This window comes from Mesoplodon mirus, assembly GCF_964341445.2.
Source record: "Mesoplodon mirus genome assembly, chromosome: 7".
NCBI lineage: Eukaryota > Metazoa > Chordata > Mammalia > Artiodactyla > Ziphiidae > Mesoplodon > Mesoplodon mirus.
In genome coordinates, this window is record NC_138983.1 from 127,481,593 (window position 1) to 127,500,072 (window position 18,480).

At 53.3% G+C, this 18,480-nt stretch overlaps 1 protein-coding gene across 3 annotated transcripts; it reads left to right on the forward strand.

The window, feature by feature from the left end:
• The first annotated feature begins 3,510 nt into the window (after nucleotides 1-3,510).
• On the forward strand, nucleotides 3,511-18,324 carry NLRX1 (NLR family member X1). 3 transcript variants are annotated; one of them, XM_082626505.1, is made up of 10 exons: nucleotides 3,511-3,594; nucleotides 5,265-5,392; nucleotides 5,958-6,027; nucleotides 6,497-6,585; nucleotides 7,133-7,752; nucleotides 8,514-9,329; nucleotides 15,186-15,781; nucleotides 16,024-16,110; nucleotides 16,901-17,152; nucleotides 17,465-18,324. In XM_082626505.1, the coding sequence occupies exons 2-10, from the start codon at nucleotides 5,323-5,325 to the stop codon at nucleotides 17,784-17,786; spliced, it is 2,922 nt and encodes a 973-aa protein (XP_082482631.1). In that variant the 5' UTR covers nucleotides 3,511-3,594; nucleotides 5,265-5,322; the 3' UTR covers nucleotides 17,787-18,324. The 3 variants fall into 3 exon arrangements, with proteins under 3 accessions (XP_082482631.1, XP_082482632.1, XP_082482633.1); XM_082626506.1 differs by lacking the exon at nucleotides 3,511-3,594 and adding an exon at nucleotides 3,595-3,690; XM_082626507.1 differs by lacking the exon at nucleotides 3,511-3,594 and adding an exon at nucleotides 3,697-5,043.
• The last annotated feature ends 156 nt before the right edge of the window (nucleotides 18,325-18,480 follow it).

An 18,480-nucleotide genomic window follows, 5' to 3' on the forward strand; every position in this document is an offset into this window, starting at 1 on the left:
CATTCTTGCCTGAGTGATATGTGACTCTCTTTTCAGAACTCACTGAGCCCTGGTTCCCCGGTTGTGCCTATGGGCGAGTGGGGAGGTTAGGGGCTGTGAAGGCAGTGAGAAGCAGAAAGCCCCAGCGACCTAAGCCCCAGGATGAAAGTGGCAGGAACCCCACAGGTCTCAGCACAACTTTCCTCATTTCTTCCTCGCTTCTTTCCTACCGAACCACACTCCCATGGCCAAGCCATCAACCACCAGGACTACAAATGGCTCTGGTAGCCTGAGATTTGGAGTAGGCAATTGTCCAGAAGGCCTTGAGGGCTGGTGGCAGGATGACCCAAGAAGCAGTACATTGTCTCTCCCTCTTCCCTCCTGATCCTGAGCTTGGGGACTGAAGGAAGGGGCTGCCGTCAGTTCTGCCGGCTGCCTGGAATACCCTAGTTGTGCTATGCCCCGGGCTAGGGTAGGGCCCAATCTATGACCGGACGGGTGCTTGCCTGGAGATGGACTAACTTTGTTTCTTATGGGGGTGGGAGTGGGGGGTGGGAAGTGGGGCATGGGAATGGGATGTGGGAAGTCTGAGTCCTAGCTCCTGGAATTCTAGCTAGCTTGCGGGGGCACTCTGGGTGCCACCTTCTCCCTGGAATGACACCAATACGTGGCTCCTAAAAGTCAGAGGGCACAAAATTCTGCCACCATATAGTCTTTCTTAAGATTCTTCATTTTTGCTCTTTCTCTTTTAAGATGAAATTTAAAATACTCCCCAAAGAGTAAAATTTATAAGTTCACACATCTGTAACTTCCCCTTGGAGCTAAAGGAAATGAACAGCCATTCCAGAGCCAGCAAGGGCCATTCAGGAACCGAGAACATTCGTAGAGTGGCTCACATATTTGCGAAGAAAGCTCTTTTGATTCTTGGAGCAACCCCATGAGGCTACTAGGATGAGTATGATCATTTCCTCCTTTCACAGAGAAGGGAACCAAGGCTTCGAGAAGCGACTTGAGCAAGCTCTCAAGATGCTGTGCTCTTGCCCCTGAGAACCACCTGCGATTTCTCCCCCCAGTCTCAGTAACCTGCAGCGGGGGGGCATCCAAGCATGTTTTGAAATGGGCCCACTCTCCCTGAATGCCGAACTTCCTGGACCCAGAGGTCATTTCCTTCAACGCAGCTGCGTTCTGTGACAGGGTCTGTGCAAGGTGCTGGAGGGCAGAGATGACCAAAGCACTTCTCTGTGCTGTGGCTCTGTAGCACCTGCTGCCCCATCCTGAGGTCCGACGACAGAGCACGTGCCCACAGTGTGACTCACAGTACTTCTGTCTGCAAGAGGCCAGTCAAATTATATGTTATTAATAAAACCTACATGGCTGTCGTGCCCGCTGAGGGGTGGGGGAGGGGAATGTCTTGCTCTGAGCTGTGTCCAGTAACGCAGCCAGGGGCCTGTCAGTCTCACGTGGCTAGGTACGTGGAGTGAAGCTAGAGGAGCCCTCCAGGCCTGAAATGTCACCCCTAAGATCACATTCACAGCAGTTACTCTACCTCCTCTCCCCTCACCCCATCCTACTCCTCGTCCAGAACTTTGTTAAAACCAAATGTGCTCTTTTCCCTGCTGCCTTGAATGCCCTTCCCTTCTCTGGCTTTTTTTAATTTTTATTTTTTAATTGAAGTATAGTTGATTTATGATGTTTCAGGTGTACAGCAGAGTGATTCAGTTATACATGTATGTATATATATACACATATATATTCTTTTTCAGATTCTTTTCCATTATAGGTTATTACAAGATATTGAATATATAGTTCCCTGTGCTATTTGTTGTTTATCTAATTTATATGTAGTAGTGTATATCTGTTAATGCCAAATTCCAAATATATCCTTTTTGGTAACCATAAGTTTGTTTTCTATGTCTATGATTCTATTTCTGTTTTGTAAGTAAGTTCATTGGTATCATTTTTTTAGATTCCACGTATAAGTGATATCATATGATATTTGTCTTTCTCTGTCTGACTTACTTCACTTAGTATGATTATCTCTAGGTCCAACCATGTTGCTGCAAATGGCATTATTTCATTCTTTTTTATGACTGAGTACCAGCTTATTATTTTTTTAATGTTCATTTATTTATTTGTTTCTGGCTACATCAGGTCTTAGTTGCTGCACGTGGGCTTCTCTCTAGTCGTGGCGCAGGGGGTCCAGAGTGCGTGGGCTCTGTAGTTGCCGCACGTGTGCTTAGTTGCCCCACGGCATGTGGGATCTTATTTCCCTGACCAGGGATCGAACCTACGTCCCCTGCATTGGAAGGCAGATTCTCAACCACTGGACCACCAGGGAAGTCCCCCAGCTTATTTTTTAAGATCTAGTTCAAATGTCACCTCCTGTGCCAGAGGCAGTTAGTAACTTCCTCTCCCAGGCTTTCCTAAAGCTTCCATCTCCCTCTGAAGTACCATCATTTGGGCCCCCTGGAGGGGAGCTGCTATGGTCTGGTCCCTGTTCACCTTGTTCTGGTTGCTCGATACTAGCCCAATACCACGTGTTCATTGAAAGAACAGATGTTTACATGTATAAGTGAAATATCCACACTGTCCTCAGTCTGGACGGAGGGTAGAGATCATAAAGCCCTCTTCTCAGCCCTGTCCAAGGCGCCTCTCTACCAGTTCCCGACTGTACACCTCCATTCAGTGCAACCTGTGTTTGCATGTGGAGGCATGCCCTGGCTGTGGGTCGTGGGAGGCTCCTCCATCGGTTACGTGGGCCCTGGGTGTGCCCGGTATGGAAGCACAGGGATGAGGCTGAGGGCTTTGAGGACCAGGAAGCCCCAGGGCCAGGCTATGGTTGGGTGCTAGACAAGAGGAGCAGGTTGAGGTGGGAGCTGTCCATCAGCCCCATTCTTCTGCCTGCCTTGACCCAAATGACCAGAAGCCATACACAGAGGTGTGGGGTCTGAAGAGAGCCGGGTACAGAGGGAGGACCCAAGAAGACCTTGACTCAGATCTCTGTAAGGAGGCAGCCTGAAGCGGTGAAGAGGCCCAGAGGGAAGAATGCCCTGGGGATGGGGGTGGGGGATGGGGGATGGGGGTCGCCTCGGGAAGGTCCGGGGGTGAGGTAGGAAGACCCAGGCCCCGGATTCTTGTTCTGGCTCTTCCCCTTCCTAGTTGGGTCAACCTGCGCAAGTCATTTCACCCTTCTGAGCTGCAGTTCCTGCATCTGTAAAATGGGCATAACAAGAAGCCCTGCCTGGGAGGTGGTGAGTAATGGGATGGAATTGGCGCTTAGTGACCTGCAGAGGGCAGTCTCCGAGGCAGGGCCCGCCTGGATGGAGGGCTGTACCACTGAGGGTGGGGGGAGGAGAGACAGATGGGGAAGAAGTCCCCGCCCCGGGCCTGCTCTCCGGGACACTAGCCCCTCTCGCCATCTCCCTCCTCCCAGGAGCCGGCGGCCCGGAGCGCCTGGGCTCGTGCTCGCGCTTGCCCGCCGCCGGGCCGGATGCCAGGGCTGGCAGGGCTCCGCGCAGGCGGGCGGGGCGTGCAGGAAGCGCCGCGCGCGCCGGGGCCTCTGGGAGCAAGCGGGAGACTCTGGCGGCGACCGGCTCCCGGGCCTGGGCAGCGGCGGTAAAGGTCTAAGTAGCAGGGGCGGGGCGGTGCTGGGCTAGTGCCGCTAGGAGCTGGCGGCTGGGGATGCGTGGGATGCAGCCGGTGCTCTGAGAGGTGGGCATTCAGGCGGGCTTTACTCTTGGGCTCTGAAACCAACTAGAACTAGGAAAGCTGGGACCCAGTTTAAGAGGAGGAGCTCTGGACCTGTGCGAGCACAGACCCCGCCCGTACCTTTCCTGCTGTGCCCTCTCCTTTTCTCACTGCCCTGGAGACCAGCGGTGATCTTCCGACAATTGGCCTCCCTACCCCCAACCCCACCGCCAGTCCCATCTTGAGTCAGAGGCCCTGCAACTGATTTTATCCCACTGAGCTAGTTTCCCCAAGCTTTTCCAGCCTTCCAGGGCCTTCTCTTAACCCTTCTATACTCCCCCCACCCCGCCCCCGACCCCGGGACTCCTGGTTTGAGCCCCAGGCTTCGCCTCCACTGGTTGGTCCTGCTGGTAATAGGGCCCAATGCACCCAATTCTCCCCAAGTGTGCTCTGCCCTTAAGGAGTCACATCTCAGTGGAGACCAGGTGCCAGATAGCTGTATGCTTCATTTAAGGGAGCTCAGAGGGATCAGGAAAGACTTCCCAGGAGAGAGGACCTTTGAGCAGGTTCTGAAAGGATTGGGTAGGACTCTGACAGGGGAGAAAGGTCATTCCAAGCTGATGAAAGAGTATGAACAAAGTTAGGAAAGTGGGAGCAAGAATTCAGTAAGCCTGGCCGGTGAGGTACGAGTCAGGGGGAAACTCAGGAAAATAGCTGGTGTGGGCCAGGTGTTTGGACGCTACATAACCTAGGATTTTAGGGAGGCGATTGGTGTCTGGGATCAGGGATGGGAATGGAATGAGGCTGAAGGCAGAGGCCAGTAAGGAGGTGGAGGGTCTAAGTTAGCACAGGGTGGTAAGGATTATGCAATAGGAACAGGCTGGCAAAGTACTGCGATGAGGAACCGGCAGGGCTGTTTCCATTGTGTGAAGGAGGGGGGAAGGATTTGAAGACAAAGAGGTCAGATTTCGAGTAGAAATCATGTGATTGGGAAGATTTGCAATAAAGTAACTGGAAGGGGAGGAGGGATGCTGAGTTCAGTCCTGCGAGGTGCGGCTTGAAGCATTGGCAGGATGTCCATATGGAGATATCAAATAGGAAGTCATTCATTCACTTATCTATAATGTATGCCAGCCTCAAAGGCAGGTTACATAAAAGTCACAGAGAAGATAAAATGATCAAACCATTAAAACTCAGCTAAAAGGACCTGATAGCTAGGGGAAAACTTCAGAGGAGAGTGGATGATTGTTACTGGAAAACATTGGCTCAGAAAAGCCACTGAAAATGAACACAGGACTCATAGGAGCTTGCTGGCAGCCAAACAAAGAAAAGGACACCTAAATAAAACAGCTCACTAGGCTGGAATTCGGGAGAAAGGTGATCGTGAAGCCTCAGGGGAGAACCAGTGGGTGGTAGGATCACTCAGGTGGGGAATGTAGAGGAGAGAGGTCTGAAAGCCAGGCCAGGGCTTTGGCGATGCTGGCATTTAAGGAAAGGCTGATGTTCTCCTGAGGAGGAAGGGCCTCCCTTGGCCTGCATGAGAGGTGGGGTGGGAAAGTGGGGGTGTGTGGGGTCCATTCACACCATTCTTCCTGCAGCAGAACAGGATAGAAGGTGGTGTGCTCAGTCCCCCAGGCCCGGACCTTCTCTCCTGCCATGAGGTGGGGCTGCCATTTGCCTAGGGCCTCTTGGGGCCCTGGTCTGGGAAGAGTACTCCAGCCAGCAGGTGAGCAGGAAGCAGGGGTTTCTGTTGCCACTTCTCCCTTTCCAGAGTCCAGATGGCACCTCCAAGAGAGAAGGGATCCAGACACCAGGCATGCTAGTCCCAGCTCTGTGATTTACTAGCTGTTGGCCTTGGGCAAGTCACCGTACCTCCCTGAGTTTCCTTTTTCCCATCCTAAACTAAGGGAGTCAGACTAGATGATCTTTGAGAGTCCCTGTAGCTACATAAGTCCAGGAACACTTGTCTGATTTCATTTTGCCTTCAATGAATATTCATTGAGTGCCTGCTATGTGCCAGACCCCATGCTAAGTTCTAAGTAGGTACTTGTGAACCAAAACAGATGTGATCCCTGCTCTCATGGAGGAATGGGGGTGAGTGTGTGAATGAATGTTAATCAAATAATTACATAATGAAATATAAACTTTCATAATAACTGCTACAAAGGGGCAGTACACGATGCTATGAGAGCAAATGATGGGGATTTGATGCAGATGTGGGGTCTGTGTATTGTTGAGCTAATGTGGGTGAATTCTGGATGCTGTTTCTTCCTTCTGCTTTCTCTCTGTAGGTGAACATATCCCCTTCCTGATCCACTGGAGTTGGCCCCTTAAAGGGGAGCGCCCCCTTGGGCCCCCTAGGTGAGGCCTCAGTGTCATACCTTAGGACACATCTGGGCACAGCAGAGTAGCCTGGGAAGGGTCAGGACTTGGAGAGAGCTTGATCTCCTGGGGGGAGTTGGTCTTCCGGGCTGGAGAGGGTACAGACTCCGCTACCAGGCCTAAGGGGAAGTTAGCTTATATCATCCATAGTACAAGTCACAGTGGTCAGCCAGAGGGAGGACTGGTGGGAAGTGGGTGGAGTCTGGCAGTGGTCAGTCTGAGTTCCAGGCAGGCAGTCAGCAGTGGGGGACTGGAGGGGTAGGGGCAAGACCTCAGGCCCTGGGAAGGGTATGAGAGTCAGATGAGGCTCTGGACTTAGCTGTCCAGAGTCAGGCCTGGATCTCAGGAAGCCAGAAGTTCATCAGTCCAGGCAGACCTGGACTCTGAGCCTGTGCAGAGCCTGAGCCCAACAGCCAAGCCCCAGCTCATCCCTTTTCCTTGCTCACAGGGCCTTTACACGCCATCACGGAAGCTCAGCGGGCAGTGGTCCCCCATCAGGGAGGCACGGACAGTTGTTCCAGGGCATCGCTGCAGCTGGTAAAGGGACTGGCTCCTCAGTCAGCCTGAGGAGAGGGGCTGCTGGGCTCCCCGTGCGGGGGTGGGTTCAGGGAGCGTGGGGAAGAAGGGCTTGGAGAGAGAAACAAGCAGGAAGGAGGTAGAGAGGATCCATTACAATCAGCCATTAGTGGACCCACTCTCCCTGGCCCCATTATCCATCTGTCCATGTATCCCTTCCTGCAACATTCATGCAGTACACACTTACGATGTACAAAGCACTGGGGGGAATATAACATCCCTACCTTCAACACACTGCCTCTAGCTGTCAGGTGAAGATCACACATAGATAATCATACAGCCAGTCAGCCCAGACTCACCCTCACTCGTTCCATGGCTTCCCACTTTCTGCCACAGGGGTCCAAACTTTCTGGACAGTCTGAGGGAGTCCTGTGTGTCCAGCACCATTCTGGGTCCTGGCATCTCCTGGCGTTGTGTCTTGACTCCACAACCTGACCCTTCCACCTCCTTAAGCTCCTGCATTTCTCAGCCCCTCTCCCTGACATATTCCCTTTGCCTTCCCATCCAGAAGCTATCCAGCGGCACCGCCAGAACCTGGCCGAGTGGTTCAGCCGGCTGCCCAAGGAAGAGCGCCAGTTCGGCCCAACCTTTGCACTAGACACGGTCCACGTAGACCCTGTGATCCGCGAGAGCACCCCTGATGAGCTGCTTCGCCCACTGGCTGAGCTGGCCCTGGAGCATCAGCCACCCTCTGCTGGGCTCCCCCCACTGGCCCTGTCTCAGCTCTTTGACCCAGATGCCTGTGGGTGCCGCGTGCAGACAGTGGTGCTCTACGGGACGGTGGGCACAGGCAAGAGCACGCTGGTGCGCAAGATGGTCCTGGACTGGTGTTACGGGCGGCTGCCAACCTTCAAGCTGCTGATCCCCTTCTCCTGCGAGGACCTGTCATCCCTGGGCCCTGAGCCAGTCTCCTTGTGCCAACTTGTGGCCCAGCGCTACGCACCCCTGAAGGAGATTCTGCCTCTGATGGCCGCTGCTGGTTCCTGCCTGCTCTTTGTGCTCCACGGCTTGGAGCACCTCAACCTTGATTTCCGGTTGGCGGGCACAGGGCTTTGCAGTGACCCGGAGGAGCCAGAGGCGCCAGCTGCCATCATCGTCAACCTGCTACGCAAATACATGTTGCCCGAGGTGAGTGCACCCTGCTCTACCTCCACTGTCCCCAATTTGCCCCCTCAGGATTTTCGTGTCCTGAGTCTGCATGTTTAATGGGTAGGAACGTAGGCTCTGGGTTAGTTCAAATCCTGCCCCCGCACTTCCAAGCTGTGGGACTGAGCAAGTCAGTAACTCCTCCAGGCTTCTGTTTCCTTCTCTCCTTGAGTTGTACTGAACAAATGAGATACTGCATCTGAAGTGCTTAGCACAGTGCCCTGGATCATAGTGGGTGCTCAGTAAGTGTGAGTTATAATTACCGTGGTCATCATTATCTTCATCCTTGAACACTCAGTCTTCAGGGACTCCCTGGCAAGTGAGGCAATCAGGACACGAGGGTCTTTTTTTTTTTTTTTATACATTTGTTTATCTTATTTATTTTTGGCTGCGTTGGGTCTTCATTGCTGTGCACGGGTTTCTCAAGTTGCGGCGAGTCGGGGCTGCTCTTCGTTGCAGTGTGCGGGCTTCTCATTGCGGTGGCTTCTCGTTGCAGAGGACGGGCTCTAGGCACACAGGCTTCAGTAGTTGCGGCACGTGGGCTTAGTAGTTGTGGATCGCGGGCTCTAGAGCACAGGCTCAGTAGTTGTGACTCACGGGCTTACTTGCTCCGCAGCATGTGGGATCTTCCCGGACCAGGGCTCGAACCCGTGTCCCCTGAATTGGCAGGCGGATTCTTAACCACTGCACCACGAGGGAAGCCCACAAGGGTCTTTCTTAACTCTCAACCATGCTCTTCCCAGGCCAGCATTCTGGTGACCACCCGGCCCTCTGCCATCGGCCGCATCCCCAGCAAGTATGTGGGCCGCTATGGCGAGATCTGTGGCTTCTCCGATACCAACCTACAGAAGCTCTACTTTCAGCTCCGCTTCAACCAGCCAGACTGCGGGCACGGAGCTGGGGGGGTCTCAGTCACGCCGGCTCAGCGTGACCACCTGGTGCAGATGCTCTCTCGGAACCTGGAGGGGCACCACCAGATCGCCGCTGCCTGCTTCCTGCCCTCCTATTGCTGGCTTGTCTGTGCCACCCTGCACTTCCTGCACGCTCCCACACCAGCTGGCCAGACCCTCACGAGCATCTACACCAGCTTCCTGCATCTAAACTTCAGTGGGGAGATGCTGGACAGCACTGACCCTTCCAAGTTGTCCCTGATGGCCTATGCAGCCCGAACCATGGGCAAGTTGGCCTACGAGGGGGTGTCCTCCCGCAAGACGTACTTCTCTGAAGAGGATGTCCGTGGCTGCCTGGAAGCTGGCATCCGGACGGAAGAGGGGTTTCAGCTGCTGCATGTGTTCCGCCGGGATGCCCTGAGGTTTTTTCTGGCCCCGTGCGTTGAGCCAGGGCACCTGGGTACCTTCGTGTTCACTGTGCCCGCCATGCAGGAATACCTGGCTGCCCTCTACATTGTGCTGGGTTTGCGGAAGACGACTCTGCAGCGAGTGGGCAAGGAGGTGGCCGAGCTCATGGGCCGTGTCGGGGAGGATGTCAGCCTGGTCCTGGGCATCATGGCCAAGTTGCTGCCCCTGCGGGCCCTGCCCCTGCTCTTCAACCTGCTCAAGGTAACAGCCCTAGGATCCCAGGCTGCCGGCCCCCATCCTCCTCGTTCACCCTGGCTCCTCCCCAGAAGGAAAGTGCTTCTTCCTGCATGACTGTGAATCCTCTTCTTGGCTCTGTTTCAGATTTGGGCAATGTGGCTTTTAGTGGGAATGGGGCATAAGGAAGGGGGAGAGAGAAGCCACAGGCTGGGGAAGGCTTGGAGGGGAATCTAAGGGTGCAGGGACTTTCATAACAATCCCATAACTCTAATGATAGGTTTTTGTTTGTTTGTTTGTTTTTGTTTGTTTTTGTTTTTTGCCTCTCTCCTCCTAGTCTTTGTTGCTGGGCGGCAGGGGTCACTACTGTCCAGGGTCTGTCCTGTGCTTTGCAGGTCCAGAAACCCAATTGTATCTGTTCCTCAGAGGTGATTAGACTCTGGGAGTGATGTCTCTTCCTAACTTAATCACCAGAGACAGGTTTATAAAGCAGATACCATTTTATTCATTTATACCAGGAGGATAAATGGCATTGGTAATTGGCTTAGGACAGTCGGTCCTGGGTGCAGGTCTGCTCCAGAAACCAAATTACAGGCCTGAGGACTGTGCTGTGAGCAGGGCGGATGTACTAAGTTTTTGATGGGAAGATGTAGCCACTCTCGGCGGATGTCTGCCAGGTGCCTTGTAAATGAAATATAATTATGATCCCTTTTTAAAAAATATTTATTTATTTATTTATTTATTTTTGGCTGCATTGGGTCTTTGTTGCTGTGCGTGGGCTTTTCTCTAGTTGTGGCGAGGTGGGGTTACTCTTTGTTGTGGTGCTTGGACTGCTTGTTCCGCTGGCTTCTCTTGTTGCGGAGCACGGGCTCTAGGTACACGGGCTTCAGTAGATGTGGCACGTGGGCTCAGTAGTTGTGGCTCTTGGGCTCTAGAACACAGGCTCAGTAGTTGTGGCTCACGGGCTTAGTTGCTCTGTGGCGTGTGGGATCTTCCCGGACCAGGGCTCAAACCCATGTCTCCTGCGTTGGCATGGCAGGTGGATTCTTAACCACTGCACCACCAGGGAAAGCCCTATGATCCCTTTTATAGATGAGGAAACTGGAGCTCACAGAGGCTAAGTAACTTGACCAAGGTCACTCAGATAGTAAGGAGAATAACTGGAATCTGAGTGCAGGTTTTGTGGTTCTGAATCCTGTGCTCTTTCTGCCAAGCTTAATTGATGTACTATGGATATTTCTAGGAAGCTATGGCGCCTTGCTAGGTAACCCTGGTCTGCTCTAGAAATGTTTCAGTAATCGGTCTTGGGGAAGCAGAGCCCTGGTGAGCTGACAACATTTTAACAAGTTTTCCTTTTTATAGGCAGCAAAGCCTCAGGGTTAAAAACAGGGATTCTGTAACGCAGCTACCTGGTTCACATCCAGGCTCTTCCACTTACTAGCTGTGTGACCTTGTACAAGTTACTTAACCTCTCTGTGCCCAAAGGTCCTTATCTGTTAAATGAATAATATTAGATAATAATAGAATTTATATCATTGGCCCAATATGAGGATTAAATGTCTTCATCTGCAGGACCTGGCACATAGTAAGCGCTATTTGTTAGTTAAACAGAAAAACAGTCTCAGGCAGCCCATCCCTTCTTACACCATTGCCTCAGGCAAGGAGGTAATGGCCATTGCTGAGGCCACCCACCCCTTTGAGGATGTGCTTGCCTCCTCTGGATTGCAGTGAGAGGCTGTGGTCTCCTGACAGGATTCAGAAAGCCACTCAGTTACTTAAGGGGGCACCACACCCCCAAGCCCTCTCGGAGGGAGGGTTGCCTAGCAGAGGATGGGTCCCATCTGTTTCTTCATGAGCCTATTGATTCATTTTCCCAGAGTGACAGTTTTTGTGTCTTGTCTCCAGATGCTTGTTGGGGGAGGGGCACTATAACCTCCATGGTGGGAACCTCGCCTGTAAAAAGTAAAGAAAACACATGAGAGGAGGTGCCACAAAACAACCTGGTGGCTCTTGCCAGAGGAATGGACCTCTCCTTTCCTTTCAGAACCATTGCAAGGATGGCAGCTGATGTCGCCAACCTCACAAACATTCAGTTCTTCAACAAATATTTGAGTGCCTGCTGTGTGCCAGGCAATGTGTTAGATTCGGAGGAAAAAGCAACAGAACGCCAGGTTTCTGCCTTTTCTGATCATACAGTCTCAACATAAACATGTCAACGTAACTATGTGATTAAAAATTCTGGGAAGTGCCTGGAAAGCAAAGTTCCAGGTGCTATGGAAGTATGTAAGGGGGAGGGGGGACCTGGTTTGGGGGGATAAGTAAAGCCTCTCTGCAGGAAGGGCTTTTAATCTGATCCCTGGAGGATTAGCCAGAAGAACTGGGTGTGTGGGGGGGAACACTCCAGGAAGAGGGCACAGCTTTGAAGGAGGAACTATCTTGGCACTGTCAAAAAACAAAAAACAAAAAAGAGAGAGAGAGAAGCCCAGAGGACAGGAGCAGAGTGAGTGAGGGTGAGAGGCTGTCATGAAGGCGCCATGGTTGACAGGGGCCTGTCAATGAAAAATTGATCAATAGTCCATCTGTTGCCAGAAGGGGGACCCCTTCCAGGGCCTGAGAGCGAGCTCTTTTTCTTTTTTAAAATAAATTTATTTATTTATTTATTTATTTTGGCTGCATTGGGTCTTTGTTGCTGTGTGCGGGCTTTCTCTAGTTGCAGTGAGCGGGGGCTACTCTTCATTGCGGTGCAGTGGGCTTCTCATTGCGGTGGCTTCTCTTGTTGTGGAGCACGGGCTCTAGGCGCGCGGGCTTCAGTAGTTGTGGCGTGCGGGCTTCAGTAGTTGTGGCTCGTGGGCTCTAGAGCGCAGGCTCAAGTAGTTGTGGTGCATGGGCTTAGTTGCCCTGTAGCATGTGGGACCTTCCCGGACCAGGGCTTGAACCCATGTCCCCTGCATTGGCAGGTGGATTCTTAACCACTGCACCACCAGAGAAGTCCCTGAGAGCGAGTGCTTGTGTAACACTTGGAAATCAATTGTCTGAGGAGACACACGTACTGAAAAATCAAAAGGCTATTGGGAAGGGCCACCCAGACAGAGAGCAGTGGCGTAAGGGAACCCAGGAGACCTGCTCTGCCACGTGGCTTGTAGTCTCAGGTTTTATGGTAATGGGGTTAGTTTCTGGGTTGTCTCTGGCCAATCATCTTGCTTGGCCCCTATTTAGTCTGACTCAAGGTCCTTCCTGGTGGCACGCGTGTCTCAGCCAAGATGGATTCCAGCACGAAGGATTTTGGGAGGTTGGTAGGACAATATTATGGGGCTGGCTCTCCTCCCTCTTTTTGGCCCCTCCTGAATTCTCTAGTTTTTGACGGCACCACCATGTTCCTTATTGGGACCTCCTGTTATGAGACAACTCATGCAAGTGGTCATCATCGTGCCTGGCCAAGGTGGGTGGTTTTAGTCAACGGTTCCCTAACACATCTAAGAAAGAAATGGAAATTTTAATTCAAGCCAATCTGAGGATTATAACCCAGGAGACAGTCTCTCAGAGAGTTCTGAGAACTATTTCAAAGACATAAAGAGGGAGGCCAGGGCTTCCCTGGTGGCGCAGTGGTTGAGAGTCCGCCTGCCGATGCAGGGGACACGGGTTCGTGCTCTGGTCCGGGAAGATCCCACATGCGGCGGAGCGGCTGGGCCCGTGGGCCATGGCCGCTGAGCCTGCGCGTCCGGAGCCTGTGCTCCGCAACGGGAGAGGCCACAACAGTGAGAGGCCCGCATACCGCAAAAAAATAAAAATAAAAATAAAAAAGAGGGAGGCCAGCGTATTCAGTATATGTGATTTTGGCAACGGAAGTATGTGTAATCAAACATACATCGCAGTAGAAGATTGCACCTAGTCACGAGGAACAGACATCTCAGTTAATGGTTTTAGTGCTTTTCTAAGTATGGAAAGATGCAAGAATCCGGGTTCGTAAAAATTTCTCCTGAAATATCTAAGGACCAGTTCTGTCAGTTTTCCCAAAGCACAAAGTGCCTTATCCTGATCTTCGCCCTGAATTCCTTTCAAGGTTATTGTAGCCAGTGACTGCAGTGGCTAAGGACTTGACTTTGTAGAACTGGGTGGTGGGCAACATTCTTTATTGTACAATCCCTTCCCTTTCAGTCTTAGTTTCAACCAAGGTTTGGGAGGCATTTCGTGACCAATTTGTTCCACAGCACTAGGAATGCTCATTCCCAGGTCAGGCAAGGATTTCATTGATAGGTCACTCAATGTGCTATTAGTGGACTAGACCCTCTTAACAGTAGCCAAAATCCTCTGGACCCCCTGTCTCACTAGTCCGTTATGATCCAAGGAACGGTTCCCTCTTGTTTCTTCCCTTATCTAGAGTTACACTATTACAGTCATTCATCTTATAGAACTATATATTTGATCAATTGTTTCAAGTCACCTAATCATCATTAATTTTATCTGAGGCTCAGTCACACATTTGGTAATGCAAGAAACAACAATCTTATAAAATAGGCAAATACAAGTAATATAGCTAGTAGTATTAATAGGATCATAAGTAAGTATTGTGGCTAAGATCTTCCACAAGGTGAGGCCCAATATCTCCTCAGGTCTCTGAGCAGTCTGTTCTGCACCAATCTCTATCGTTAAGGAAAATGATATATTGGCCTTGTACATAAAGTTCACCAAAGATGTCTGCATATACAAGGCGAGTGGTGGGTCACTGTGACCCCTTACAGGACTGAGAAAGGAATGTTATCTTCTAAGGAGTTATATGGCTGGCGCCAGAAGGAGAAAAGTTGATCTTTATCATTGAGCGGGTATTTCTGCCATTGGGGAGGTCTAGTTAAATGCACAATGCACACTGGAGGGGAGGGAGGAGGCCCAAATGGGCAGAGAAAACTTTTATGTTTAAATTTTTCTCATCTTTCCTTAAAATATGAATTTTATTTCACGAGGCCAAATCGTGCAGGGTCTGAAGCAGTAGGAGCAACATCCGTCATCGCTGCTGTGATGACAATGATGATGTTAAAGATGATGATGGGGCCTCCCTGGTGGCGCAGTGGTTGAGAGTCCGCCTGCCGATACAGGAGAAGCGGGTTCGTGCCCCGGTCTGGGAGGATTCCGCGTGCCGCGGAGCGGCTGGGCCCGTGATCCTGTGATCCTGTGGCCGTTGAGCCTGCGCGTCCGGAGCCTGTGCTCCGCAACGGGAGAGACTGCAGCAGTGAGAGGCCCGCGTACCGCAAAAAAAAAAAAAAAAAAAAAAAAAAAAGATGATGATGTATTTATACCACCTAGCCCGGTACCAAGCTGAATGCATAATATATGCTAACTCCTTCCCGCCATGCTTGGGCTTGAAAATGTATGGGGTGTTTGGGAAAAAGAAAGAGTTTCCCAGTGTCTGGAGTACGTGAGATGAGTGTTGAGAGGTGACTCCAGAAAGGTCAAATTGGGGCCAAATTATGCAAAGTTTTTTTTTTTTTTTTGCGGTACTTGGGTCTCTCACTGCTGTGGCCTCTCCCGTTGCAGAGCACAGGCTCCGGACGCCTAGGCTCAGCGGCCATGGCTCACGGGCCCAGCCGGTCCGTGGCACATGGGATCTTCCCAGACCGGGGCACGAACCCGTGTCCCCTGCATCGGCAGGCGGACTCTCAACCACCGCGCCACCAGGGAAGCCCTATGCAAAGTTTTATATTCCACATGGGCAGTGGGGAGCCACAGAAGGTGCTGCAGCAGGGGGAGGAGTATGATCAGACAAATCGTGCTCGAGTTTAAGGGAGATCATCAGGCTGGAGCAGTCAGGAAGACTGCACCTTAAGCTTAGGCCAGAAGGCTAAGCAGCACGCACTAGGCTGCAGCGCCCTCACCCTGCTTCCCTTCCAGGTGGTTCCACGTGTGTTCGGGCGTGTGGTAGGTAAGAGCCGCGAGGCAGTGGCCCAGGCCATGGTGCTGGAGATGTTCCGAGAGGAGGACTACTACAACGACGACGTCCTGGACCAGATGGGTGCCAGTATCCTGGGTGTGGAGGGCCCCCGGTGCCACCTGGACGAGCCCACAGAGGATGAGGTCTTTGAGCTTTTCCCCATGTTCATGGGCGGGCTTCTCTCTGCCCATAACCGGGGACTGCTGGCTCAGCTCGGCTGCCCCATCAAGACCCTGGATGCCCTGGAGAATGCCCAGGCCATCAAGAAGAAGCTGGGCAAGCTGGGCCGGCAGGTGCTGCCCCCCTCGGAGCTCCTTGACCACCTCTTCTTCCACTATGAGTTCCAGAATCAGCGCTTCTCCGCCGAGGTGCTCGGCTCCCTGCGCCAGCTCAGCCTGGCGGGCGTGCGCATGACACCCCTCAAGTGCTCGGTGGTGGCAGCTGTCCTGGGCAGTGGAAGGCATGCCCTGGACGAGGTGAACTTGGCCTCCTGCCAACTGGACCCTGCCGGGCTGCGCACGCTCAGGCCTGTCTTCCTGCGTGCCCGGAGGCTGGGGTGAGGCCCTGTCCTCGTGCACGGGTGGAGGAGAAGGTGCTTGGGAAAGCAAAGGGAGTGAGGAAGGACCAGGGGGTGGGGTGAAATCTGGTGCGGGTGGAGGTGACAAGAGCTACAGAAGGGGACACAGCTGTGGACTACAAGAGGCAGGATGGCGAGGGAGGGGCCCGGTGGGTGGGCAGGCTCCATGCCGAACTCCTTCCTTGGTTTCTCACCTCCTCTCTGTCCACCTTCTGCTCCAGCTTACAGCTCAACAGCCTGGGCCCCGAGGCCTGCAGGGACCTCCGAGACTTGCTGCTGCATGACCAGTGCCAAGTTACCACCCTGCGGTGAGTGCCCTGGGGTGGGGGGCTCCATCCTTCTGGCCAGCTAAGATCAAGGGTGAGCTCCCCACCTCCCAACATGCCTGGAACAGGCACACCCATGCTGTCGTAAAGAAGGCGGGAGTGTAGACCTTGACCTGCTCCCCACCCCACGACGTCTAGTACAAGCAGCCAGGCAGGGGGAAAGATGCCACCAGCAATAAATTGGTGCTAAGAAAGCCTCTTGCGTGGCTAAAATCAGCCTGGGGTGGGGGTGGAATAACACCCAGGCTGGTTACCTGGTAACAACGCCACTGATTCCCTCCCAGGATTTTCCCTGTCGCCTCACAAGGATGACCCTGACGCTGGGCACTCAGTAGATGCTCCCAGTGTTGACTGATTTAGTAGCAACCCAGAAGCGGGGTTCCTGATTTTGGGTTGGGGGAAGGGGAGATGAATGACGAGGGAGGGAGCGGGGGATGGGGAAGCAGGAAGGGAGGGTGAAGCAGGGGCTGGAAGGGGGTGAAAAAAGGAGCAAGAAGGGACATGGTGACGAGGAAGGGGAGAGGGAAGAGGGGAGTCCCAAAGGAGAATGGAAGGCGGGAGGAGGGGCGGGAGAAGCCGGCTTCCACCCCACTCTCCCTCCCCTACAGTGAGCCTCACCCCCGTTTCTGCATGCTCTTTTCCTGGGCCTGCATTTCTCTGTGTCCAGGCTGGTCTCTGCCCCAAGTGGTGCACCGTTTTGGCCCAAGTCGCAGTGCTTAGCACAGGGCATCTGCTAGGGACCCTCATAACCTTGGGGTGCTTGTGGCCCTAGGCTGTCCAACAACCCGCTGACGGCGGCGGGTGTGGCCCTGCTGTTGGAGGGGCTGGCGGGAAACACCTCGCTGAAACACCTGTCTCTGCTGCACACGGGCCTTGGGGATGAGGGCCTGGAGCTGCTGGCTGCCCAGCTAGACCGTAACCAGCAGCTACAGGAGCTGAATGTGGCCTACAACGGTGCTGGCGACACAGCGGCCCTGGCCTTAGCCAAGGCTGCCCGGGAGCACCCTTCCCTGGAGCTGCTGCAGTGAGTCTTGCCCTCCACTTCCATCTCCCCAAAGACCCTTGGTGATTGGCCCTTCCCCTGCCCTGATTCTCCACCACCATTTCTCCTAGGGTCCTAGTGGCCCCATTTCTATTGACCCTGGTCCCACTGAATTCTAGCGTCACCCCTGCCTCCCAGCGGCCACCACCCTCCATCTCTGGTTTATTGCAGACACTTACCCCGTTGCATTTCACAGCCAGGGGAACAGTTATGAGACCCCTTACTCTCTGTCCACCCACCCTATGCCCCTGCTTCTCAGAGCTGAACAGCATCTACTGTTCTCTCTCCTGCTAGCCTCTACTTCAACGAGCTGAGCTCAGAGTGCCGCCAGGCCCTGCGGGACTCGGGGAGCACCACTGAGGGCAGTGCCCAGGTCGTGGTGTCGCTGACAGAGGGGACAGCAGTGTCCGAGTACTGGTCAGTGATCCTGGGTGAAGTCCAGCGGAACCTCAAGAGCTGGGATCGGGGCCGGGTCCGGCGCCACCTGGAGCTTCTGCTGCGGGATCTGGAAGATAACCGAGGAGCCACCCTTAATCCTTGGCGCAAAGCCCAGCTGCTTCGAGTGGAGGGCGAGGTCAGGGCCCTCCTGGAGCAGCTGGGAGGCCCTGGAAGCTGAGACAGTGGCAGCAGTGTGTCCCCTGGCCCCAAGCCGCTTCTGTCTGTGGCCTCCTAGCTTGCACTACCGCTTCCAGAAAGATCCCTTCAGGGCTGGAGGCAAAGGAATGGGCACAGCTGTGTCAGTTGCTCTCCTGGGGCGTGTCTAACCAGTGCTTCCAGGTCTGGAGTTTTCAGGGTCATGGAGCATGCTTCCCCTCCCTTCGGATAGAAGGACTGAAAGATGTGGCGTTTTGGTGGCCACATTGTCCTGTAGCACCACCACCAATCTCCTCTTGGATTGTGCCACCAGGGGGCACACTTCTTTTGTCGGCTTTGCCAGGGGCCTTGCCATCCAGATGTGTTGGAGGGCCTCCGCGTCCTGCCTTTATGCTTTCTGGGGACACCCCGGGACACCCAGGATGCCAGCAGCCACTTTCCTCTCTCACTGGTGCTGTGTCCTCACCCTTGTTTCCCCTTCACCACAATGGTACCCAAGCTCGGTGGCCCCTAGGGGCATGGGTGCTGACTTGCTGCTATTAAAGAGCTGTGTCTTCCAACTATTGTGGAGTCTTTTTTGCCTGTTGCTTTCGAGAAAGGGTACTGTTCTTGGTCATTCTGGTTAAACCACTGACCACAATCTGTTGCAGATGTTTCTTGGGCACTAGTTTCAGAGGCCCTGAGGGTGGCTCAGGAACAAGATGTCAGCATGGGGG

What these genes read in the sequence shown, in the direction of transcription:
- NLRX1 (XM_082626505.1), top strand. Translation starts at nt 5,323, where the DNA reads ATGAGGTGGGGCTGCCATTTGCCTAGGGCCTCTTGGGGCCCTGGTCTG. An exon ending in CCAGGGCATCGCTGCAGCTG is followed by an intron (nt 6,586 to 7,132) that starts GTAAAGGGACTG and finishes CTTCCCATCCAG; the next exon opens with AAGCTATCCAGCGGCACCGC. An exon ending in TGCTCTTCAACCTGCTCAAG is followed by an intron (nt 9,330 to 15,185) that starts GTAACAGCCCTA and finishes CTTCCCTTCCAG; the next exon opens with GTGGTTCCACGTGTGTTCGG.